The 25,873-nt window shown below is 42.4% G+C and overlaps 1 protein-coding gene across 3 annotated transcripts; it reads right to left on the bottom strand.

The window, feature by feature from the left end:
- Positions 1-7,256: 7,256 nt before the first annotated feature.
- On the bottom strand, positions 7,257-21,985 carry TAF1A (TATA-box binding protein associated factor, RNA polymerase I subunit A). 3 transcript variants are annotated; one of them, XM_064414106.1, is made up of 10 exons: positions 21,666-21,985; positions 19,941-20,110; positions 19,025-19,138; positions 17,862-18,060; positions 17,023-17,153; positions 15,347-15,505; positions 14,205-14,271; positions 13,059-13,179; positions 9,854-10,014; positions 7,257-8,701 (listed from the first exon to the last, which is right to left on the bottom strand). In XM_064414106.1, the coding sequence occupies exons 1-10, from the start codon at positions 21,793-21,795 to the stop codon at positions 8,559-8,561; spliced, it is 1,395 nt and encodes a 464-aa protein (XP_064270176.1). In that variant the 5' UTR covers positions 21,796-21,985; the 3' UTR covers positions 7,257-8,558. The 3 variants fall into 3 exon arrangements, with proteins under 3 accessions (XP_064270176.1, XP_064270175.1, XP_064270177.1); XM_064414105.1 differs by having other exon boundaries at positions 21,648-21,983; XM_064414107.1 differs by lacking the exon at positions 13,059-13,179 and having other exon boundaries at positions 21,648-21,985.
- Between the last annotated feature and the right edge of the window lie 3,888 nt (positions 21,986-25,873).

Raw genomic sequence — 25,873 nt, 5'->3', positions numbered from 1 at the left:
GAAAAGAGGCTTTGGTATTTCCTCCCTACACACTTTCCACCTGCCAGATGAGCAGTGGGGAGATAGCACTGATGAAAACACAGTGCAGCCTTGGGACCTTGCAGCAGCTGTGTGAAACCACTATCTGGGAAATTTTGTTTTACTTTGACAAGCACAGCGTTTGGAGCACGCTCAGCAGGAACACAATGAAAAAACATCCTCCCTCCTGTCCAGAGATCCAAACACTCTCTCGGTAATTTGCCTATCATTTGATTCTGTAGAATTTGTAATTCAGCACCTTGCAGCTCTAAGCAGAGGATAAAGACAGATCTGTAATTCTCTCCTTCATTATGGGAAAATCACCATCATTATAAATGGAAAATGAGATGATTGGCTCTCGCAATTAAGAGATGAATATTATGTGACTATTAAGAGAAGCTTTATTGATGTATAGTTATGTTATTGTAGTTTAGAGGTCCTCTGTTCTCCCCATGGTTCCCTTTTCCCCCCTATACTGTGACCATCAGACAGCCAGGGTGGTCTAGGACAGGTAAAAAGAAGGTTTGCGCATGTGTCCCCTGCATGGGGCATTTGGGAATGGAAAAGCTTGTTGCTAAGTGGGTGGGGCATGGCAACACCTGACCCTCCAATCAAGTTACAAGAAAGCAGACTCCACCAATAAACAGCAAAAAAGAGCTGACTGACAGGCTTTGGGAGGGGCCAGGGTTGGCTGATGCAACCCCCAGATGAGCATCCATCTTGAAAACGAACTGGCCATGTGGTAGGCAACTGCACAGGCAGTTCCCAGCACTGCAAGTTTTTCTTTATTTAGTTCTTTTGTTGCATTTTTGTTAAGGTTTAATAAACCTCTTAAAATTTTTTAAGTGAGCAGGTGTCTCTTACAATCATCCTCACTGGGCAACGTTTCCATAAACCTTTATTGCTAGCAGATGTCACTATATATGCCCAGATTCCAGTGATGCACCTTACCCAAAGCACTGCAAAATTCCTGCTGTGGATTAACTACCATTTTTCTCAGCTTTTGCAGTGCACCAGACTGGGGCCTGGTTTCATAAAGACTGAACAGGGGTCATAAAATACAGTCAAGTTAAGGCAGCAATTAAACATAGGAACAAGTGACTTCATAGATATTGCTGTTACCCACAAATCCAGGTGTACATTCAGGGTTAAAATAAGAAGAAATTCAGAAGGAGTGAAGGAGGAAAAATTCATTTAAGGCACCAGCACAACCTCAAGTTGACTGTAGTATTCTGTGGTAATCCTCTACTTCAGCCAATTAATTTTTGTGGGTTTGATCCCACTTGACATTAAACTGTTTTAAAATGCATGAAACCTTTGCACACTTTCCCCTCTGGTGAATAATGCTTGAGCAAGCCCTTCCCATCAGCTAGGGATGCAGGTGTTTGTACACATTGTACTCAGCCTGTGCTGGAGGATGACACTTCCCTAGATTTGCTCTTCCATAAGCAGGACAAGATAATTTTGATTGTGGAAAGGGAGTTCTTTCTTTCATGCATGATTTTTTTAAAAAAATCCTCACAGAAGCTTTGCCCACAGGAAGGGGAGGAAAATTGATAGGAAAACCAAATCTGGAGCACAGAATTCAAAGCAAATTTTCATCAAAAAAGATGACCATTCCAATCAAATTCAAAGTATGTTATAAATAAAAAAATGCGAATTAGCCAATTTTAATAAAAATATGAAAAATAAAATTTATTCTGCGACTATAAAAACAGTCTCGACAGCTACCACCAAAACGGCCAGCGTACCACCCTCGGGAAGTGATACGGGTGAACGTGAAGAATGGACCACCTGGTGCCTAAGACTTCCCCGTCCACCCTTACTGCTTGCAAGGTAGCAGTTTTTATACAGTTTATTTGGCCTGCGGCAGAAAGTCTTTGTTTCCTTTTGAGTTCTTCATATTCAAGGTGGTTTCTTTCCCTGGACGAAGCCTCGTCCGGGGGTGGAATGGTCCATTCCTCTGGTTCCCGGAATCTGGCATTCAGATTCAATGTGTTTGATGGTTCTGATCCCCACAGATAGGCATCTTGTCTGGGCCATCAGCACCTGGTGTCTTTGGGCATAGGTGCTGATGAATGTTCCTCCCTGGTGCAGCTGGGGTCCTTTTCGGATGCAAATACTGAGATGTCCATCTGCTGCGGCTTTGTGATCTCGTCATCCTGTTGGATTTTTTTTTAACCTAAAAGGGAATGAAGGGATTTCCCCCCCCCCCCCTTTTTCTCTCCCCAGTTCACATATATATTTTTACATACTATTTATCTCCACAAATTACTAATATTCCTAACAAAGTACAACACCCAGGCTAGAAAACACAGTACACACAGATATTTGTTCTGGATTTGTGATCTGCTGGTTTGTCTCAGGTCCAAGTACTGTGATGTCAGTTTCTTCCAGGACATGGAAGAGCAATACTTGGCACAGTCACACAAAAGCTGTGACTCAGCTCTTGTACTTGCTGACGGCAGCATTATAGTTCTAGCACCTGGAGAGGACATTATCCCCCACAGCAAACCTGCTTCCAGAGGTCACAGGAGAAAGCTGGGAGCACAATGGATTAGCAGATTTTTCAGACATCAAGCTCCTCTTTATCCTCTCACTCTCCTTATCTCCACCCCAATCTCTGATTCTTTGTTTCACATTTCTTCCTCAATAGAGTCTCATGTGCTGCAAGGCACATACATCTCCCATAGGAAGCTGAGGGAACAAAAGAAAATTATGTGGGAGTTCTCACCAAGCACCAGGGCTTCCAGCATTCAGCTTTTATACTTGGGTTTATACTTGGGTTAAAAGCTCCTATGCATAGCCACTGTTAAGGATATGATAGAAATTCGTGCCTATGAAATATAGATATATGTATTAAATATAGTATTAAAGGTGGGAGGCCAAGGTGTAATCCTAGGATGAGGAGACCACAGCTGCCTGACAAGGGAGAAACACGGCATTAACATACGAAGGAAACTCTGCTGCAATGGCATGTACCCGAGGACACCCGGTGATGATGGCCCATGAAGATACATATCCCAGATAACCAGGGCCATCAGCACCTGCCACATGAATACAGGATTCCGGGAATCAGAGAAGGAACATCAATCCCTTCCCGGATGGGGTTTTGTACAGCCTCAAGTAAAGAAAAGAACCAACACGAACATGATAAACTTAGAAAAGAGACAAAGGGACTCAGCCGCAGGCAAGAAAAAAGAGTATAAGAACTGTCCCTGCCAAGCAGCAAGTGTGGACGAAGGGGGTGCGGTGCGATAGAGTCCGAATCTACGTCCACCCAGCCTGTATCCCGGAATCTGCGCTGTCATTTTTTTGGTGGCTGTCAAGGCTGTAATATGGTTGCAAATAAATTTTCTTTGCTTTTATTTTTATTACGATTAGGTCAATTTTTATTTTTACCTATAACAGCCACAAAGGAACACAGGAAGATAATGGAAGGGAGAAGCCCAAGTAACACCCTGCTGGGATGCTTTCAGGGGCATCACAGGAGATTCACCAGACCATCAAAGTCCATCTTTGCAAATCCAGGGAAGAAGAGGGGCACAACAGCAGGCAAGAAGCCCAATTAAAGACTCCAGGAAAGGGACACCATGTGTCTGGAAGGGAAGAGACACCTGGTTGCCTGCCAGGGCTGTCCCAGAACAGGTTTAGGCCCATGTTTAAGCATGAACTCCAGTTGGAGACAATTGGGAGCAAGTCTGGATCATCTCTTTCACCTAAGAAGGGGTTGCTTCCCAGGGCTGGTGTTATGAATAAAAAGTTGTCAATTTTTTTTAAGGTTGCAGAGTTAAGCCAGTTGCTGTTGAAAGTTACCTGCATGTTGCAGCCACCTATTGTTAAGAGTTCTTCTTCAATTACCTGTTAATGGTTGGTAATTAGCCATTGTCCCCCTTGATGTCACCCCAGATGCTTGTCTGGGGTGACACCAGACCCCGGAAGGTAGCAGGGGCGGAGTGACATCAGAGCTAGTATGCAGATGAGAATGCATTTCACCAGATTTTGTAATGTTCCAGGAAAAAAACCCTAAAAACAAGGAATTAAGAGACCTAAGTGATGTCTAAGGATGAGGAACTTATCTGCTAAGTATCCCAGTATCTGCTAAGATCCTTTTACTTCTCACCCTAACCTGAAAAGTTCTTAACTAGAAAGAGGACCTGGAATGTTAGACCGAAAAAGCGGAATTTCCTACTCTCCCATGAGGACAGAATCCCCAGCTCTGCCTGCAGACCAGCGGACACAGCTGCATCATCCTCCTCCTCCTCCGTGCCACTCCTGGGAGCACAGGTGGCGTGGGCGCGACCCATCGATTTCTCCCCACCTGAGCTGATTCTTTTTAATAAAAACATTAAAAAGGAGAAAGATCTCCTGCCGTATTCATTTCAGCTGGGGTACACCTTATGGGATGCTGGGGAAGAACATTTTGAAACTTCACAATCTAAATTAAAATAGTTCAAATCCAGTTGAAAATCTCCATCACAACTCGCCTGTTACAGGATATCATATATGAGATTGCTACCAAGCCAACTTGACAGGGTCTTCTCCCAGTCAGATCTCTTATGAAGCTGCACGTGGTGGCCTCGAAAGTGATTGGGACTCAGCCATTGCTTGGCACAGAGCAAAGGAGACAGACAGCAAAAAGCCGGTACAGTGTTCAGAGACAGATTATCAAGCATAATAGCCAGAATGTTTAGGCATAAAAGCCTGGAATAATACAGCCTGAGAGCTGGGAACGGCATGAAAGCTAGAATGGTATAAAAACTGGACTTTCAGTGAAAATCCAGGACTCACTGGTTAGACAGTGGTAAAAAAAAAATCCCTCAGCAGACAGCAAAAAGTGCTGTGAGGGTTTAAAAACCTCTTTTGTGGACTAAAATCGCAACTGAGACTATGGGATCTTGGATATCAGGACCAGAAAACTCCGTGATGAAGGTACTGATTTTCTTCTTTCAAAAAAGAGGGATTGTTTCTACGGGGAGTGGGGGGACCTCGGCAGATGCCAGCATTATCCAGGGAGCTGGCGGGATGGATTGCGAAATCCAACCACGTGGAGAGATGGCAGCCACCATAGCCCGGCTTCTCCGAGATGCCCTGAGCCCTCCCCAGACAGCAATAATCCCTATGCAGTCACTTCAGTCTACCCTGCCGCCCTGCTGGGGGAGAGCAGACCACGTGGTGGATGCTTCTGCCCCCCTGGGGAGGGGCCGTGCCATGCGGGCACTCCAACCCCTCCTGGGACCGGGAGAAACCCCGCGGCCATTACTCCGCGCAGTGGTTGGTGGGGCCAGCCAGGCAGCACCCACCGTCTAGCCGACCTCACGGGAAGGGCCGCACCCCTGATAGAGTCTCCGAGGAACACAGCCAGGCCTCCGTGGAGCCTGGCCACACCTCCAGAGGGAGTGGGCCTGTCCCTGCTCCAGCCTCTGTGGAACACAGTCACACCTCTGGAGGGAGCAGCCCCCCCACCGAGCCTGCCTCCAAAGAAGGCTGCAAAACTCAGAAGCAAAGTGTGGGAGAGGCCTTTACAAAGGTGCCGCTCGGAAAAAGGCAGTGCAGGGAGACAGGCGGGGGTGTGGTACCACAGGGGCAGAGATGGTCAAGTCTGCCCAAAGAGATGGAGTCGAACACTCGGGTTGCATGTCTCACAGCAGATGAGATCAAGACACAGTCACCCAGACAAGTGAGAAGCTAGGTGCTGCTAGCAAATGGATGGCAAGGAGGCAAACAGTCACCAAGTTTCCTTCCTTACAAGTATAACAACCACATTAGCCCCTGATAAATCAAGGTTTTCATGTCACAAAAACTCTAATAGACACTGAAAGGTTGTCATACAAAAGTTATTATAAGGTACAACTGTTTGTAAAATAAGCATTAGAACTCATGGTACAATATTTATTATGCGTGTTTTCATTTGTTAGAACCAAATTAGCAAGCCCATGATCAGTAAGGTGTTATATTTCTGCCTCAGACTATTAATGCTGTGTATCAGGGAAGCATTAGTGTATACATTATTATGTATATTTTAATACTCCTACTAATTATTGTCATAGTATTTCAAGAAGGATGGCTAAGACCCAGGAGGTGTCCACTGAGATACCCATAGCAAAATTAATTTATCATAGGCAAATTTCAGTTGCAAAGTTCTTCAACTGAAGTTTTGCCGCTTGTCATCATTCTAAAAAAATTGAAAGTCAAATAATAAATTACTAATAAAATTTCTAACTTCTAACAAGGCAAGAAGAGAGTATTGCTTACACTGTAAGTCATGTTAAAAAAATTTGTTGTTTTGCACTGGATATTAATACAAACTTGTTTTTATGCTGGGAATCTCTGCCAACCAAGTCATTAGCTGATCAACCTATGAACCTGGCTGGTAAAGATTTTGTGCAAAAAGACTAACCCTTTTTCTTTTGAGACAGCCATCAAGGCTTCGTCTGAAGTAGCCCTCCAAGTTTGCTCATAGTGAAAAAGAGACCTTTTAGCAATCCCCTACCTTATTAATACCGTTAGGAAATGCATGTTTTATTTCTATTTCTACTTATTATACAAAGAAAAAAGGGGGAAAAAAGGTTGGGGTGAAGGTACACCCCCCCTTTTTGAGTTTTGGGCGGCGTCATGTTCTTATGTTTTACAACAGGTCATATAACAGTACAATATTCCTATGAAATCCAAGGTAAAGGACACTGGACAGCATTCTGAAGTCTCTTCAACAGAACAATGGATCACAAATGACCACCTACCTCATGGACAGTTGCCGCTTTTATTTCCCCAGCTAGCTGATGACAAGAGAGGAGGGGCAGCAGGTTCCCCCTGGCGCTCCGTTGAATCCCAGTTGTCAATTGTTTTGGCGCAATATAAAACACACGGGTCCCAGGGAAACTTTATTTGATAAAATAAAGGGTAAACTTCCCCTTTTCCTCTCCTGGGGCCCCGATCAAGGGGCAAACAAAGACTTATATGTGGGGGAAGGTCAGGGGTAGGCACAACTTTCAACAAATCAGGAGAGTTGGGAGTAAAAATTCTAGGCGGAGATAACAGCAGTGAACCAATATGATTCCAAGGGAGGAAAAGCGGTTTCAATAAACGGGTAAAGTTTGGAGAAATAGAAACTAGTTGACGAAATAACTGGGAAAAGGCGGAAACAAAAGGAAAACAGCACCAATGAACACCACCAAAACACAAATCAAACCATAAACCTACTAATAAAACAAAAAGCACGATACAACAGACAGTCAATGTAAGGACTTGAATTGTTTACAAAGTATTTTCCTGTTTACAAACTGTTTTTCTGTTTACAGATCGTTTTCTGGGTGTTGGGCTCTTCGAGGGATAAATGGGTTACAAGTTGTCTTTAATAGTTGGGCTTTTCTGTAAGGGTTAAATGGGTTAAAAGTTGAACGGGTTTTGTTTTTTCTAAGTTGTAACATATAAGCATTGTGCCTGTGGCCTGAGTTCTCCCTCAACAGATACTGAACAGAAATGCTGCAGCTTCCGTGCCAATTTGGTCATGCTGTCTTTTGTTGTCCCATTTGTAAAGGGCCCTTGCAGATGGGTAAAAGAAAACAAATTACAAATTTTATTTAAGAGAGAATGTCACATAGGAGCTTGCTACCAAGCCCCGGGATTAACTAACAGGGGCTTCTCCCAGTCAGATCTCTTATGAAGCTGCAAGCATTTCACTGGCCAGATCCTGAGGGGGCATGGAGTTCAGACCAATGAGAATATCCAGACCGGGTCTTTCAAAAGTCTTTTTAAAGGGTAGCCTGGGAAAATAAACTTCCTCTGTGCCACATGATTATCAGGGGTGAGTTGTGTCTCTGTCTCCTTGCCCCTCATCCCCACACGCAACCTAATACCCCCTGACTATTACACAGTTAGGAAGCAGCATTCTTAGGTAGTCAGAACTAAACAAGCACTAGGGTTGGAAATTATGAGTAATTGCCTTTAACAAAACATAGTTACAGCAAGTATTTCACTTAATGTTTAAGACATGTCTTAAGGCATTTCTCACAAGACCCATGTGAACCCAGACCAAAATCACTGAGGGGGGTTCAAGCACTTCACCTCCAGAATTCTACAGATATGGCATTAAAACAGAAGTAGTATTTAGAAATAATTTTGTTGTTGTTTTCAAGCAAACTGGAATTCTGATTTGTGATAACACATCAACATTTACTTTCCAAACACAGCAACACTGGATATTTCAACTCATGGGCATGACTGCAAAAAAAAAGGTCTCTTCCAGCAGGTAGAGAATTTCTCAGTATTTCTGTGCCTCTGCTCTTTCAAGATGTATTTGAAATCAACACTGTTTGTTGTATTTCACACAAATATTAGAGTAACATTACAGAAATTCTTTGACATTATCACTTGATTTATATTCAATTTATTATAAAATAAAGGCAAACCAAAGTGATTTTACATAAATATATTTTAAAAAAAGTCTAGTACTGAGTCAATAGGGTTTTGGAGTACCACCAACACAAAAGTCAGTTTTACAGAGAGAAAAAAGTACCAAGAACCTTAGGGACACCTTCTCATCAAGGTTGAACAGAGGAATCTGAACGACCAGATATTCTCAGGTAGACGGGATTGTGCCTGGTCACAAACTTCTTCAGCATCCAAAACCTTTTCAGCTGAGCTTTGCAGCCTTGGTGCAATACATATTTAAAGTATTTGCAATCTGAGGAAAGAAATAAAAAACAACACTAAGTTGTTTGATACAAGCAAATACAAAATGCTTTCATTCTTTAAATAATATGCAAACAGCTAAGAAACTTTTCAGTAATTAAAGGTATTAAAATCCAAGACGTGCTCATTAGAGACATAACTGCAGCATTATATAATTTATCCTCATTTAGCCCAGCAAACATTCTACATGTATCTAAATGCTTATCTTGCATAATACTTTTTTCTCTTTCATTTTTGCTCTGCAAATTAGATCAGAAAGTAAAATTTCAAGAGTGTAAAGCAGCATTGATATACATTAATTTATTATGCTGGATAATGAAAACAGAGGCTCACATTGAGACCAGTAAGTACTGAAACTACATTCAAGAAAATCTGAACTGGAAGGCTTTTCTTTTGCCATCTGGAAATAAAATGGAGATATTTGGTCCCACTGAAAGCAAAACAAAAAATATCCAATGAGCTTCCAACATGAGAAATTGTTCTATGAAGTGCAGAAGAAAAAGTTACAGAAAGGTGACAATGAACATGTTGCCCACCAACCAGAAGTCCAAACCAGTGTACAAGCCATTGTCTCCACATCATATTCCTATTCTGAATTTAGCAGCTGATTCTTGGCCTGATCCTCCCCTTGTTTTGGCAGCATTTCAAATAATGCTAGTAAAGAGGTAATGATTTTCACCTTCTTACCAAACTGATGATGTTTTTCATTCAGACTCTCCCTTTTTTTCCCTGCATTAAAACATCCTCATGGTCCTTAATGACCAGCTGACACCCAATATTGCTGAGACACTGCCCAGGCTGGCATCCAGCAAGCAAACTCCCTGCAGTCCTCACAATATTCCCTAAGGAGGGTGCTGTGCATTTTTGGAGTTATGGTGTGAACAACACAACACAAATAGTATTGTGGCTGCTCAACAAGGCTAGATAAAACTGAATTCTAAACCATGATAAGACCAGTTGCCTTACTGTTAAGTATCAAACCAACTTAAATACCTTTCATGTTCAGCTCCAAATACAATAACCTTTTTTAAAAGAGACTGCATTTCTTCCAGGCAGCAGATCGGCTGCATACCATGTCATTAGGGCTACAAACAGACATTATTTCTAGCTACAGACATGTAGTGAAAAGAAAAAAAAATTATACCCTTTCCCAGTAGGATTCCAGCCACCAGAGCTTTTTCATATGAAAGGCTTTTATTTCCCTGCCAATTCCTTTTTGCCAAGTAATGGCTAAAATGGAAGGCTGGCCACCAGTCCTTCCTGGAATTCCACTCTTGCTTGATCCAGTCAAGATGCGTCTCAGAGCTGGAAAAAAGTTAAACAAGTTACAAAGAGGTTAAAATGTAATGGAAAGATTATTAGAAGGCAGTGAATGTTATAATAAGCTTGTTAAAAATCTCCTAAATTGCCAACATAGACACACTTCTTGTAGTGTGCATTTATACTTTGTAATAGTTTTGGTTTTGTATCCCCTTACTTTCCCAAATGATGTACCCCTTTTTGTACCCCCTTCCTCTACCTGTGTAATCATTCTCCTGTGTTGAGATCATTCCCAAATCCCCGCCCTGGCTCTCTGTCAGCCACTCAGCATCCTATTTCCTCTATCTAGAACTTTCGGTCCAAGTTGTCGAGTGATTAGTCCGAGGCCAGGGGTCAGCCCCCCAAGTATTATTTTATATGCTATCCCAAATGTCCATCCCTAAGGCTGCATCCCTGGAGGGTCTTTTATTGGTCAGCAAATGTATCTACCTTTGGTTTCCTCCCCCCCCTTTAAATGTAACCTTGAGATTCCTTTTGTTTGACTCTGAGCAAGGCGCATCACTGAGGTGTGGGCATCACTGAGGTGTGGGGCTCCCTCGGGAGCTCGGAATAAACCTTTGACAGGCCCCCTGCTGAGAGTTGGCCTTTTATCCTCTGCCGACATCTCCCGTGTCTCTTCTGATGCAAAGGCACTAGCCCAGCTGCCCTCAGTACCCTCGGGGCACCAGAGAGTGTCCCCCCCACCCCACCGCTGTCGGCTCCTGCCGACCCGGGGCTGGCCGGGGCTCACTGGGAGGCACCCCCAGAGAAACAGAAACACACACTGACTTTATACCAAACCTAAAACACTAATAAAAGCATTTTTATATAAAATTAGCAATTCTTTTTTAATCCCTAGCAACACTTGTGAGGCTGGAAGTGAACTCTAGCAGTCTTATTAAGTCTTGGCAATAGCACAGATTATGGTGTGAAATGAAGCAAGCCTTTCACTTGTGTGCCAGTCTGTCGATAGCAATATGGAAGTTTCTCCAGGTTTGTCAACAAATGAGTAGTATGAAGGGGTTGGTTTGTCCTTAGGAAAGGTTTGTGTTACTCTAGGCATACTCAAAGACTAATTCATCCCAAACAGTTATTACTGTTAGGCAATAACGCCCTTAGACCAAGCATTTCAGCAACACAAACTCCTTCCAGCCCCTCAAGGGAACCTGCAAGAAACACGAAGAGGGAGTTTTTGCAAGGGAAGGTAGAGACAGGACAAGGAGGAACAGCTTTAAACTGGAAAAGGACAGGTTTAGATTAAATATTAGGAAGAAATTATGTCAGAACCCAGGACATCCCTCTGGATGGCTCAAAGCCCTGGCAGGGGGGTCAGAGAGCCTGCCAGAAAGCCAAAGACACTTGGGAATTCGATCTCAACCCATGGAGCAAATTACCAACTTCATATGAAGAATTACAAGTCACAAAAGTTTAAGTAGCATAACAGTAGTTGTCACAGGGCGAAAGGTGAAATTTTGAAGAATTTTACTATAGGAGTCTAGGGGGACAGGATGGAGGGATTTGGGCGTTGTCCTGTCCTTTCTTCTTCTTCCTAGCCTCCATCTTCTTGCTGATGGTGGCATTTTGGGATTGGTGCAGAGTAGAAAGTCACTGTCTAACATAGGTGATAGGTATTGGAAAATAAACTGTAAATATCAAATACGTGGTTTGTAGTATAAAAGACACCACCAGCCCCGTGGGTGGGGAGTGTTCCTCGGACCGACCTGCAGAACAGACCTTGGCAGGCCAGACAGAAAATGTTTTAGATAAGAAATAATAAACGACCTCGAGAACGACAGCCAAAGACTCCTGATCTATTCTTTGACAGCTGGGTTGGGGAAAAAAGACATTTTAACACACCTTGGGATCATCTCAACCAGAGAAAACCCCAAGAAAATTATTCACTGATGGTGAGGCCCTGGGTCAGGAATGGCTTTAAACTCACAAACAACAGGTTTAGATTAGATATTAGGAAGAAAATTTTCACTCTGATGGTGAGGCCCTGTGTCTGTTTTGCCCAGTACAGTATTTGGTGAGTGGTCTCTCCCTGTCCTTCTCACAACCCATGAGCAAGTATGTTTTCTCTCCACATCCAGTTGCAGAGTGCAGGCATAGAGCACCTTTGGTGGGTGTCTGGCATCCAGCCATGGTCAGCCCACTACACTGCTCTAGTGGGAGGTGCCCCTGCCCATGGCAGAGGGGCTGGAACAAAGTGATCTTTCAGATCCCTTTCTACCCAAACTATTCTAGGATTCTATAAAGCTATCTACAACAGGGAAGTGACATTCCCGTACAGTGACCAAAATGCCCAGTATATTTCAAGATATTCTGAAGTTGTGCATGAAAGGCAAAAATGAAGGCAAATATAGAGCACAGAGATCCACTGTCCAAAGGTGGAGACTTGACACATTTGTTTCTGTTGGGGTGCATTAGTTTTAAGTTGGTTTATTCCTGTACCCCCCATTCCTGTTTATGGTTTTGCCCGGGCTCTCTCTCTCTCCCTCTTCTGAATTGTCCCGTCAGTTACACTTTTATCTTTCCTAAATTCCTCCCTAACTGCCTGTCTGTTATTCAGGGTCCTTGCCCACTCATCCAGAACATTCTGTCCTGGACATTGAATGATTGGATTAGAGGTCAGGGTTCAACCCCTAATTTATTTACACTGGACATCCGAGCTGTTTGTTACGCGTTATTCCCTGCTCTCAAAAATTTAGATTGGTCGCTGTGTTCTAGTTATAAGACCTTGCCGAGCAAGCTTTTTTGTCCGCGCCCGATGCACTATCAATAAACACCTCCTTTTTCCCTGTCGATGCGGTCCAAGCCTTTTCTCCTGCGGGACGCAGTCCAGCTTCTCTCCTCACGGCTCTGGGGGTTTCTCGCCCTTCTGAAGGCATTCCGCCTTAAATACTCTCCCTAGGAAGTCTCCTAGCGGGAGAGTGCCCTTCCCCCCTCACTGCTGCCGGCGGTGCTGGCCTGTGCAGCCGGGCGAGTCAGAGACCAAGAGGTCAGCAGTAGCCGCTGCAGTTTCAACACACTGCATCAGAGCTACTTACATTACAATTTGTTTCACCTGTCTTGCCAAACAGCTCCATGCTTTTGCATTTTCTTTCCAGCCAGCATAATCCAAGGCTGCAAAAATAACTTCTAGGCCCAGTTGATGTTTTTTTCTTTTCTCTGGAAAAATATGAGGCTGATTAATGAATTACACAGATCAGGATGAACTCATTAGTAATGCACAAGTGAAATACAGTTCTTCACTCTGCCCGCCCACCCCCCCCAATAATTCTGCTACTTTAAACATAAGTTATGTTTATTGGTATAAATTTCTTTAAAATCTCCAGGTTGTTCTCATTAGTTATGAAAGAAGAATCATGGTTTGGGTTGGAGAAGACCTTAAAAATCATCACGTTACAACCCCCTGCCATGGGCAGGGACACCTTCTGCTAGAGATGCTCCAGCCATCCTGGCCTTGAACACTTCCTTCAACACTGTGGATGGGGCATCCACAGCTGCCCTGGGCAACTTGTGCCAGTGCCTCACCACCCTGACAATCAAGAATTTATTCCCAAAATCTCTTCTAAACCTCTCCCTGTCAGTTTGAAGCCATTAACCCTCATCATATCAGAAGAGAGAACAATCTTTATTCATGTACATTTCACCAATCTGTTGACCTGCTGGGACATACCAAGCCACAAGAAGACAGACAGCTTGGAATACAATTGATCAGCATGGAAAAAAAATAGTCTTCAGATCAGAAGACTTTTCTACCAGCTTGAAGATAATGCTCCCTTAAAGAGAAGGAAATTTTTGTTGTTTGATCATTAACAATGAACTAAAGAATAGATACATTCCAAGAAAGGAAAGAAAAAATAAAACAAAGGTCCCAAAAATCGAATGAAGACCTTGGAATTCAGAGTAGGGTGCCTAAAAAAAATTAAGCTGTTTTTGAGATCCTGCCTGTGCATTACAACTGCTTGCTTTAAAATAAAAAAGGCATTTGTTTACACAAATTTGTAAGTGACTGCTCATACATCCATCTAAGAGGTTATGGTGATTGAAAAGTTGGCATTTGAGTTAGGTTTTTGGGATTATTTCTTAAAAAACAAAACTACTTTCAAAAGCAGAAAGAAGGCGGTAGGATAATCCGGAATAGTTTTCTGAAATTAGCATAAATGAAATGAACAAAGGTAAAGACTTACTTGATTTTTGAAGCATGGTATTAAAATCTATCATTAGTTCATGAGAAGGAACAATATCATGCAAGATCTGAAAAATAAAAAGACAAAGCCCAGATAGGTTATTTTAATGTGAAAACTTTTGAAGACTTCTATCTGACCAAGAAAAGCACAGGTTTCAGAGCTTCAGGTGCTTTTAGTTCAGAAAATTAAGCAATCTTTATAACTTTGTTACAAAGAATGGATCTCTAGGTCCATTTTGCACATTTGTGACACTGCTCTGTGACACCACAGATGAAATACCTTGATGGCTGCTGACAAACACTGCATGTGGCAAATACAACATTCTGAAGGAGCAGCCCAAATCCATATCCAGTGTCCCCTTTTTTGAAGGCAATGTAACTTTCTCCTTAGGACAGTTCTAGCTCCCCTGTCTACTGCTCTGTGCATTGGATCTATTTCTGGACTTATCAAACAATTTCTATGATTTATCTCTGTTTTTTAAGAGACTCATGTCTAAAGCCACTGCTAAAATGCAGAGGAGAATTTCATGCAAATCTGCTACAGTATCAAAGTCTAAAACAAACACAACAGCCTTACAAACCTGTTTTTAAACAACACTTGCACTAACAAAAGCACATTAGTGCCATCAAGTGGCAGAGCATGGTTTGCAAGGAATACCAAGGGCAAGGAAAGCAGGAATGTAAAAGCTTAACCCAACAAGGTCTTGTCTGCCAACAGCCAGCAGATATTAACTTTTAGCTTTAATGCATAGCGCATTGAAAACAAGCAAAGAAATCAATTGTTAGACAGGATCAATACGTTAAAGAGAAGGTATTTAATAATTTGTACAATATTGTAAAGATCAAACTGTAAAAGAAATCAATGCATGATATGCACAAGTCTGCTGATACAGACTTCTGGAACCACATGGACATGTTCTCTGAGCTTGCTTACTGCCTTTAAGTGATATGGTGTACCAGTTAAAGGCAAAACAAGAACTGGAATTCAAGGACAGTAAAGGATTCTGTTCCCTCCCACTAACTTCCCTGTAACCCACTATTTCCCACAAAGAATACAATAGGATAAATAATGTTACAGAACTCAAGCAAGCTGTCAGACCACCCCGTGACTGACACAGACTGTATCTCCTAAGGGATACCTACCTTCAGTGCAGATATGAGGGATTTCTTTGATTCACCCTGCCTCTTGAGGAACTGATAGAGGTAGACATGGGCATTGGGGTTAGCAGGGAACTTTGAGTTGTAGGCATATTCATTTAACACTTGGCGGGCCTCATTGTGGTCTCCATAGAACTCCAGCAACTGGAAGTTAAGTCTGTCATTAGTTTGTCAGATACAGGCAACCAAACTCTTACAACTAATTCTGGACTGCCACAGATCCATCCAGCAGCACAGTCTGTATATAAGAGTGCAGTGTATTAGATAATGTATATTTGATAATTAGATGCTTGCCCATCTTAATTTTACTGGCTACTCTCAGTACAGAGAGACAAGAATTCACACACAGAAGCTACTCAGGGAGAAAATGCCTTAATATCTACTTAATTGTCAAAGGATTATCATCCCTTGCTCACTGGAAAGAGATGCTGAAGGCACCTGCCCTATCTCTAGAGACAGAACTTGGCATATGCCAGCACCAAGGAAAATTCTTAAGATGTGCTGTCCTAGATTGCCAAGCAATGTGTATTCTATTTACCATCTGTTAGAGGTAGGGCAGTTATCTTCTGTTAATTAGGCAGTTTTCCTTATCTCTTCCACAACCCATCCTCCCTCCAGAGAGATATCATCTGTTAATGGGCCATTGAATGTCACTGCATGGCTGATAAAATTACAGCATCCCATTGTGAGATGCTCCACCCAGAGGGAGGAGCCAAGCATTCCTAACTAGATATAATCTGAGATTCTGGGACAGCAGAACAGCCTTTTCACTGGATTCCCAGAGGAATAGCTGCCTCTTCCACTAGATCAGAAGAAGAAGACTATACCCTTCTACAGGATCACTGCTCCAACACAACCACATCTGCTAGTCCAGGAGAACTGCAGTCACAATTCCAATTGGACTACTACCAACACCCTGACCCACAGGGTGTCAGGTTGTATTCTGACTCTGTCAGTGTTGTTTTGATTTACTGCATTGTTTATTTTATTTTCTTCCCTAATAAGGAACTGTTATTCCTGCTCCCGTATCTTTGCTTGAGAACCCCCCTTAATTTCAAATTTATAACAATTCAGAGAGAGGGAGTTTACATTTCCATTTCAGGGGAGGCTCTTGCCTTCCTTAGCAGACTTGTCTTTCCAAACTGAGACACACGTTTAGAGAAGTCAGAATTTATCAGTGTCCACAAGAAGTAAAAGATCGCATTAAAATTACTAATTCTTAATTACAAATTCTAAGCAGATATTTAAAAAAGCCAAACCAAAACACAGAGGGCTGCATATTTGGCATCTCTAACATTTCATGTATCCAGAGAAAACACTGCCCTGCCAAAAATCAAAGTGTTTTCAGGAATTTGAACTAAAGCAGCTATGTTCCAATTTTTGGAGTCCCACAAAAACAAAATATGTAAATATGTTTGTCTAGTTCTTTTTCTTGACAATGAACAGATAAAAGTTCTTTTTGTACTGTGCTCAGGCTCTGCAGCTCTACCAGGAGTACACTGTGCTCTACATCAAAGCCCATGACATGCACATACAAATGTGTTGCTTTTGAAATACTTTGTTTTCACTCACACACACCGATAATAATCTGCATATGGGTATCTTAATGAAAATTAGACAAGGAAACATAAAAGAAAGCCATCTGTAATACATGCCCTTACATCCACATAGCATTTCACAAAGACATCCCAGACTCCAGGTATTTTAATAATTTCCTTCAAGTTCACTGCTGCCTTCCGGAAGTAACCATGCATTTCCTGCTCAATAGTTAATTCTGCAAATCCATCCTCACCTACCAAAACACAAAGGAAGGTCACAAATTTATTAACTCTGCCAAGCACAGGGATCTTGAAGTGCTGCATCTTAGGGATGATCACATTTTGCTAAGCAAGGACTCCAGTCAGAGAGCTTTTAAGAAAAGACTCCTCAGTACTGAAACAAGAAGTTTTCACTGTTCCTCATTCAAATTTATAATCAATTTCAACTTATGGAGCACAATGAGTAGGATGTCAAGAGAAGATGCTACCAGCACAAGGTCCATAAGCCAAATTCAACATCTGGTTTCCAGAGAATGAGATCTAGTGCAAGTAATAAAACACTGCCAGTAGATATATATAGGACCAGATGTGACACATGTAGCAACTTCCACATCTTTAAGGAAACCGAAATTCAAACACAAGTGTTGAGGGCTTTGCTATCACTCAATATTCCAGCAGCAATCAAGCACTTGCACACCTATTAAACCACTGCTTTAAGGGAATGAATTCCTTTGATGATTATTTAAGGTGATGCTGGCTGGACATGGGGAGAAACAGTTTCAGAACAGCATTTCAGGGCACTTCAGAAAGTGCTATTTTGGCACTACTATAATTGCTAATACAGAATTCTGTACCAGCCACACCATTACACACTGAAGTATGGTAAAGGAAAAGGTGTCATTGCAAACCACGGCACCTGCATGAGCAAGTTGAAGCTACAGCTCAATCCAAGAAACACTTACCATGCTCTAACAGGATTTTCTTCTGCTTAGACCAGCTACAGTAGTCTAAGAGTCCCCTGTAAGCCTGAATCAGCTTCATTTCCTTATCCTGAATAGCTGTTTGCTCTCCAAACCTCCAGCTTTCTGCCAGGGACAGGTTCTGATAGGCTTCATCTATTTGTCCATTACAGAGGAGATGGAAGACATGCTCCAAGCAGATCTGCAACCCAAACAGTCCAAAACACAGGGTTCCACACTCAAATGCAGAGATTTTCAGCAATACAGCAAAGTTCTACACATATGTGCAGAGAAAGAGGAGACTTACTGACATGTATAAAAAATATTGCCAAGACATGTAATGAAGAATTTAAATTATTTGTGTTACCTCAAAAACCTGCTTGTCTTTAACATGTGCTGTACCTATTTCAGAAGATCTAAAAATGACCTGAGGAAACCCAGCTGGGCTGCCTTTACTTATTTTTCAGAGCACCTGAAAGAGGGATGTCCTTCCACACTACCATGTTGATTTGGCACCATAAGATAAAAGCCTAAACCTTCAGTTAGCTCCAGAAAACCCTTGTATGGAACTTCTTTTGAAGACCTTTAAAAACAGGATAAAAGACAGAAGCACTATCCCAAGTGCACAACAGCCAAGGAAATCAACAATATAGGTTTGAATGAGCCACCAGAAGAAAAAATCCATTTAAAAAAGTCCACAGCTGTGTAACACGGGTGTGCACAACATACAGTTTTATAATCAGATTACTCAAAAAGTGAGAGGGTAATGAGGCAAAATTTAAGTACAAATGTTTAGTCAGCAGCACAGTGGTCAAATTAAAGACTGGAAATAAAACTTGGCAAGTAATTGCCTGTATTTATATGTCATTGGGACGTGCATGAAAATGAATTTGACCATTTCAAATTCAAATTAAAAGATAAAAGGGTTTTTAAGCACGTCTAAGGACTGAGAACATACATCTGTGATCAAACATGCAGACCAAATGAGATGAGGTTAGGTATAAAAGGACCATTGAATATCATGCAACTGATAATTCAAATGTTGGGTTTGAGTTTTTTTGACACTAATGTCAGTAGTACATTGCAAAAGAGATCTGGAAGTTAATATTCAAGTAAGTGTTCAGATAAATGTGAAAAATCATCAGGGCTGCTTTAAGTACACTCACCTTCAAGTACCTTTTTACTCCTAAAGTTTTCATCTGTTCCATGAAACAGTTGAATTCTTTCATGCTGCTTTGGGAATGATGCCACAATATTTCAGTCCCTATTCTCCAAATCATCTGTTAATAGGGAGAAAGAAAATCAAAACCAACTTTAGTACAAAAATGGCAACAGACATCACATACAGTCTTACTAAACTTATAGTTACTGTAGAACATGAAAAACGTACATTTGAGCTGCAAATAAAAAATACTACAAAGCATTATCTACTGCTAATAATCTAACCTACCTACTCATCCAGCAGGCCTTTTAGAGTCATTCAGTGGTTCAGAATTGCTCATTATAAATGCAGAACTCCAGAAGAGTTTATGAAAACTGCATGCCAGAGGGTTCCTCCTTGTCTCACTGAAAAGTTATGTTCCTCTTTGATATGACCCCCACTAAGATACCAGGTATACACAACTATTTGAACTTAATAGCCAAGATTATTTCCAATTTGATATAGCTCCCCAACTACATGCACTTGTTTCCAAGGTCTGCAAGCTAGCCATACTCAAGTACTCCATTTATTTAAAAGCTCTGATCCTTTTCCTTCCACCTGCTTCCATCTCAACACCTGCAAGGAGTTTTGCAGCTACTGCAAAAGCTGGTAACAACATAAATAAGACACCAACTTGCAAACAGATTCTGAATGATGACATGCCAGAACCAAACACAGTTACTGCTTTCCCATTTTAGAGGACTACTTTGACTTTTCATAGATACACTGCTGATAGAGTGAAGTTATAGCAAGCCAAGTCTTCTTCTGTTGTGTCAAGGATCTATTTAAAAAAAAATCAAGCCTGTAATTAGCTAATTAAGTATATGCTGCTTTTCGAGTATTTTTTCAACTGCAAAAGAACTCAGGGAACATGGGCTTACCTCTGACGGACCAATGTGTTCTCTGGAATAGTCCTTCTCTAGTGACTCAACATAGCAGGTCAGGAATTCTGCAGCCCTTTTCCACTGCTTTTGGAGCAAGGCATCCTGAATGTAACTTAAACACGTTTCCTTGCTCTTCTTGAAGTTTAACTTGTGTTCATTGGAAGATACTAAATAAGAAAAAAAAAAAAACAAAAAAACCAACCACAACAAAAAACCCCAAAACAAATAAAAAAAAAACACCACCAAAAAAAAAAAACAACAACCAAACAAAAAAAAATCAACTGATCCCACAGCAGTAACAGCCCTTATTCAGATAGCCACATACTCTCCATTTCAGCATCCTTCTTGTATGGACACTATAAAGAGTCATCTTAAGCTCTGTGGTTTTAAAGATAAACAGGGAAGCAAGACTATGGGACAAGCTGGAAATGTGATATGGAATTACATTTTCCATAAGCAGCACATCTGTGCTTGAAATTTCCATTCACTTGAAACAGTGAATAGCCAATTATGTCACACTATTACCCTACTAGAATCAGGGAGCGTGGTGCTTTGATAACTTCACAGTATATTTTGTCATATTTTGGGAACTACTCTCTTCACTTATTAGTCATCACCTAAGTTTGTGATGCCATGATGCTGCAGATTTGCATGCACACAAACAAATAAGACTGTTCCAGTACCAAAGGCTAAACAATTCCCACAAAGATAAACATATAGAATTATTCTCATTTGAGTACAAGGCTGCAAAGAGGCCCTGTGGCCTTTTTACATCAACAGTAGTTCAATTTATACTGAAACCAGCACGAAACTGAAACTTCATTTCCATGAAGTGTGTTTAAAGCTCACAGCTGTATGACCCCACAAGAATGCTCATCCGTAAAAAGCCACCTACAAGGCACATGAAAAGCTCACCAAGACACCTCCTACCTGGATGCCGTAGGCAGAGCAATAACTCAAACAATGGCTAAGTCAGGTAATCACAGAACCATTAGAGTTAGAAGGGACCTCTGGAGATTATCCTGTCCAACCAGCTGCCAGGGCAGAGTCACCTGGAGAAGGTGACACAGGAAGGTGTCCAGCTGGGATCTGAAAAAGTCTCCAGAGAGGGAGACTCCACAAACTCAATGGGCAGCTGTTCCCGTGCTCTGCCACCCTCAATGTAAAGATCTCCTTCATGCTGAGGTGAAACTTCTTGTGCTTTAGTTTATGGCCACTGCACCATGTTCTACTGCTGGGCACTACCGAAAAGTCTGGCATCATGCCCTTAGTACCTGTCTTTGAGATATTTACATGCATTAATGAAATCCCCTCTCAGTCTTCTCCACACTAAAGAGGCCCAGCTCCCTAAGTCTCTCCTCATAAGAGATGCTCCAGACCTCGAATCATCCTTGGTGCCCTCTGCAGGATGCTCTCCAGGAGCTCCATGTTTCTCCTGTTTCGAGGAGCCCAGAAATGGGCACAACACTCCAGATGTGCCTTACCAGGGCTGAGTAGAGCGGAACGATCACCTCCCTCGACTTGCTGGCAGTGCTCTTCCCAATGATACCATGGGCCCTGCTGCCTGCAAGGGCACGCCGCCCGCTCACCAAATAACCACGGTTATTTGGAACCTATTTCCCGGCGCTAACATTAGGCGGATAGAAGCTGAAACTCTGCCACCATTCCCAGGGTAGCACGAAGGAGTTCACAAAGAGAACATACCAAGCGCTCCGCCCTTACCCGGCTGCGGCGGCAGGAAGGGCAGGTGCAGGGGCGGCTGCAAGACCGCCTGAGAGGCGGGGCTTCTCCTTCTCTTCCCCCTCACTACCACTGCCGGCGCTTCCTCATCCTCTTCCAGGAAGCTGTCCATGGCGCCGGGGGCAGCCGGGCTCCGACCTCACCTTGCAGCTCACAGGGGCGGGAGGTGCCGGCCGAGCCGAACGCGGGAACTCAGCAGGGGCCGGGCAGGCAGCGGCCGGGCCGCGCCCTCAGGCCGGCACGTCCCCGCAGGCAGCAGGGGCGGGAGTTCCTGGCAGGCGCGACGTCCCCGGAAGCGCAGGGCGGGAGCGGCCCCTGCGCCGTGAGGGGCGGGGCTGCGCGGTGCCTGCGTGGCGTTTCCCTGCTTCTCCTTGCGTATGGGGAAATGAGAGATGCGGGCCAAGGGTGAAGCATGAGGGATGAGGTGGAGCATGGGGCGTAGCTGGGTGTGTGCAGCGGTGTAGCAGAGGTGTTTATTTCTAGATGTACAGCAGTCAGAGAATGACTAGAACCGTGGATAATGCCCTGGTTACTCCAGTGATAAATTAGTGAGCTTCTCCTGTTACTCTTTCCATTAGCTGCATTGCTATTTTCCTGTTCCTTTGTAACTCATTACGTTCTACAGAAGGAAGAGATTCAGAATCAAAATCCTGTGCGTTGTAGAGCAATGATGTTGCCTGTGCTCCCGCACAGATTTTGGGAATCCATCTGCCTTAGCCACAGCAGCTGGTTTATACAAATCTGTGCTGGAACTTCGTTTCTTTAAACCACTTTGGAATTGAGTTTGCCCTGAACGGTTTTGATGTGTACAAAGTCCAGTTTACTGCGTAAGATCTTACTGAGTTGTTTTGGGTGGGGTTTTTTTTGTTTGTTTGTTTGTGGGTTTTTTGGTTTGTTTTTGTTTTGTTTTTTGTTTTGTTTTGTTTGGGTTTTTTTCAGAACTGCCCTGGCATAGGAGAGTGAGTAAATAATAAACTGGCTCAGATTAAAAGTTCCTGTGATGGACTGTCTTGGTTCAGCTGTGATCAATAAGCAGTGTTGGGAATAGTGCAAGGCAGAATAGTTGTGTGCAGCATTTAAACACTTAAACCTCAATATCATAATTTAATATGGTATTTAATAAATCAATGTGGGGAAAACAGAAGTCACCCTTTGCATTTTATTTATTTTTAACCCTGTGTTCTTCCAATAAAGGCCAGCATTTCAGTTCATAAGTGTTGTTATTAATGGATAAGTAACTTGATTGCTGACAATAAATTGCTATGTAACACCACATCTTTATCAGTGCCATTTTATTTGACTGTCCTTTATAATTTGTACCTTGTGTGAGTGCCTCTCTGATCACTGGTGTTCCCCAAGTTTGATGTCAGTTCCTACAACACTCCTGATCTTCTGTTAGCTCAGTATTCTAATTTCAGAATCCAACTTATCCCCCATTTTTTGGTAAAAGTTCTCACATTTGCATGCAAGAACACTTACTTTTGGCTTGTTATTTTTATTTTCCTGTGTCATACATAAGTGAGTTGTCACAGTTATATTCCCTGAAAAAACTCTTTGCCCAGGATTATTCTCCTGGGACGCTGAGAAGCCTCAGAGAAAAATGAAAACAATAATTAACTGATTTACTTTTCCTGTGTTTTGTTGCTTTGGAATGTGGTTTAGACATTGTTTACCAACAGGTGCATGTTTTATTGGTTTCATGTGAATTGTTTTAACTTAATGACCAATCACGGTCAGGCTGTGTCCAGACTCTGGAAGGAGTCTCAAGTTTTCACTATCATTCTTTGTAACCTTCTGTCTGTATCCTTTCTCTATCTTTCTTTAGTATAGTTTAGTATAGCATTCTTTATTACAATATTATAGAACATAAAATAATAAATTAGCCTTCCAAAAACATGGAGTCAGATTCATCAATTTCCTCCCAACAGTGGGGACCCCAGAAACTGCCACAGTGAATGTTTCCTGATCCTCAGGAAACTTAGCCAGCTGATCTTGTTAATGGGTATCCACTACTTTAGTAGATATTTTAGTGCAGAAGAGATAGGAGAACTGCTTTGTAAGAGTAGGTGAATATTAGATACCTCGTATACAGTGGAACTACACTTATAGCTGAATACATACTTCCAAGACTGGGGTTGAAAACTGGAAAGAAATTTTGCCTGAAATATCTTAATTGAACTAAGTGAAGTATTTTTCTTTTCTTTCACACATTGAGGAAAGCTAGGTATGTTAATAAGTGGTTACCTTATTACCCTGAAATACTTGAAATTGTAGGAAATACTTGACAGTTGCAGTGGTAAACTTGTGTATACGTATCAACTGCAAGCTGCTCATTATTGTACAATAAAGGCAGTGACTTATACAAGAAGTATGTGATTTTGTTTGTCTTCACATTTCCCTTTCTTGCTCTTGTTTTTACAACCACAGACACCTTTTATTACCTTTTATCTTGGTCTTTTATAAAGATAAGCTTGATAAATTGTATTGATGGAAAATGACCAAACAGCTCTTTCTTCACAAGAAATTGGACCTAATTCCGTGGGCATTACACAAGAGGAAATGTTAAAAGTTGAGGAAAGAATGTTTATCTTTCACTCATACAATTATCCTAAAATGTGTCTTGATTGAATTTATTTCCATATTGTAAGTTGTGACAAACTTGTAGATTTCAAAACTTCTTCTTCTTTTCTGAGTTAGGCTTTCTTAGAGCTTTTAATCAGCCAACATCAGTGATGACAAATAGGTATCACCTCATTCTCTAAGATGTGAAACAAGAATGTCAACACAATTGCAGGAGAGCTACAGCCGCTATACTGCGCTAGGCCTGGAGAAAACACATGAGCACTGGATGAATGAATCATTGCATTCCTGTAGTATGTGGGTCCTGGGGATACACAGGACCGTAAGAAATGCCAAGGTGTCCGTAGGATGCTGGGCAAGGAGGTACCAACACCTGTTTCTACCTTGACACTTTTTCATAATGTGATTAAAATATTAAACTGCTCTAGGTGGGGGCTGAAAAATGAAACATGTATTTTTCAGAGATTACACAGCAGTAACTAAGCCTGGATCTAAGGCCTTGTAGAATGAGACTGTGGAAATGAGTCTGGAGCGAAAATCAATAGGCATGAGGATGCAAGAGGAACACATGCAATTAGCAACAGTGATTGCTAAGTCTTGAGATGTAGCATTTAAAAGGGTTCTTTAAAAGTGCTTGGAAAAAACCCTCAGCTGCTTTGACAAGCACCAAAAAAATTAATTATTCACCTTGACTATCAGTTGTGTGAGTGCCTATTTATTTTGGGAGCAGCTTCAGAATTTGCTCTGGAAAATAGAAAAAAAATACAAAAAATGTAGTAATTTGATTTACCAGCAAGAGGATTCTCTTATGTCATCTGTCCTTTCTTACCTGCATCTTTTATTCTCTGTCTACTCAGGCTACTGTGCTGAACAAATAACATGGGTCTGAATAAGAGAAGTTTTGTTCATCTGCATTGTAACTTCTGCTGTCATTTTGCCATTTTAGATCTCTAAGGCAATGTTAAGGTGATGAACGTGAAGGCAATGGTAAGTGCAGGCACACTTGTGAGCAGCACATATTTTGGCTTGCAAACACTCAACACTTAAAATGTATCAGCAAGTGGAAGCTGCAGCTACAAAAGGACAGTGATAGGCCTGTTGGGGAATCCTGCGCTTTCGGCTACTCGCTGTAAAACCCAGCACTTTCCCCAGTGCTGGGTCACGGCTGAATGAGCTCCTCCGCCCGCTACACCGCAGGTGTAACCTCAAACTCTCGGAGGTCAACGGGAAAGTGGCGGTTGCTCCTCCCCAGCAGAGATAAGAACTGCTCGACGGAGCAGGAGGGAGAGCAGCCAAGTGCTTGTTCGCATCTGTCGCGTCCTTACAGGGAGGCAGCTACAACCTTTCTGTAAGTTCTTGTTACTCCAGCGATCCTCACCTGGAAAAACCCGCACAAATAAGGGGCAGGACCTTCCTTCTTTTCTGGCCTGCGAAGCAGGAAAAGTAGCCGGCCTCCTGCTCGGTGCAGCGGCCAGGGGCGCTGCCTCCTCGGGATCCTGCCGCCGGCAGGGCGTGAAGGAGAGTTCGTGCGTTGCCCTCCTTCCGTGGCGGCGGCGGGGCCGGGCTTGTCCCTCCCCCGCCACATCGCCCTCCCGCCGGCGCTGCTGACG

The sequence above is a fragment of the Passer domesticus genome, chromosome 3 (assembly GCF_036417665.1).
Source record: "Passer domesticus isolate bPasDom1 chromosome 3, bPasDom1.hap1, whole genome shotgun sequence".
NCBI lineage: Eukaryota > Metazoa > Chordata > Aves > Passeriformes > Passeridae > Passer > Passer domesticus.
The sequence above is the reverse complement of the archived record's forward strand: the minus strand, read 5'-3'. Positions and strand labels throughout refer to the sequence as shown.

Excerpts from the sequence above, each read along its gene's own strand:
- TAF1A (XM_064414105.1), bottom strand. The coding sequence starts at position 21,795 with ATGGACAGCTTCCTGGAAGAGGATGAGGAAGCGCCGGCAGTGGTAGTG. Across the intron at positions 15,506-17,022 it reads TTGTGAAATGCTATGTGGAT|TTGCTGGAGTTCTATGGAGA; the intron begins GTAAGGGCATGT and ends CTTAACTTCCAG. Across the intron at positions 10,015-13,058 it reads CAGGTGAAACAAATTGTAAT|CTCTGAGACGCATCTTGACT; the intron begins GTAAGTAGCTCT and ends ACTTTTTTCCAG.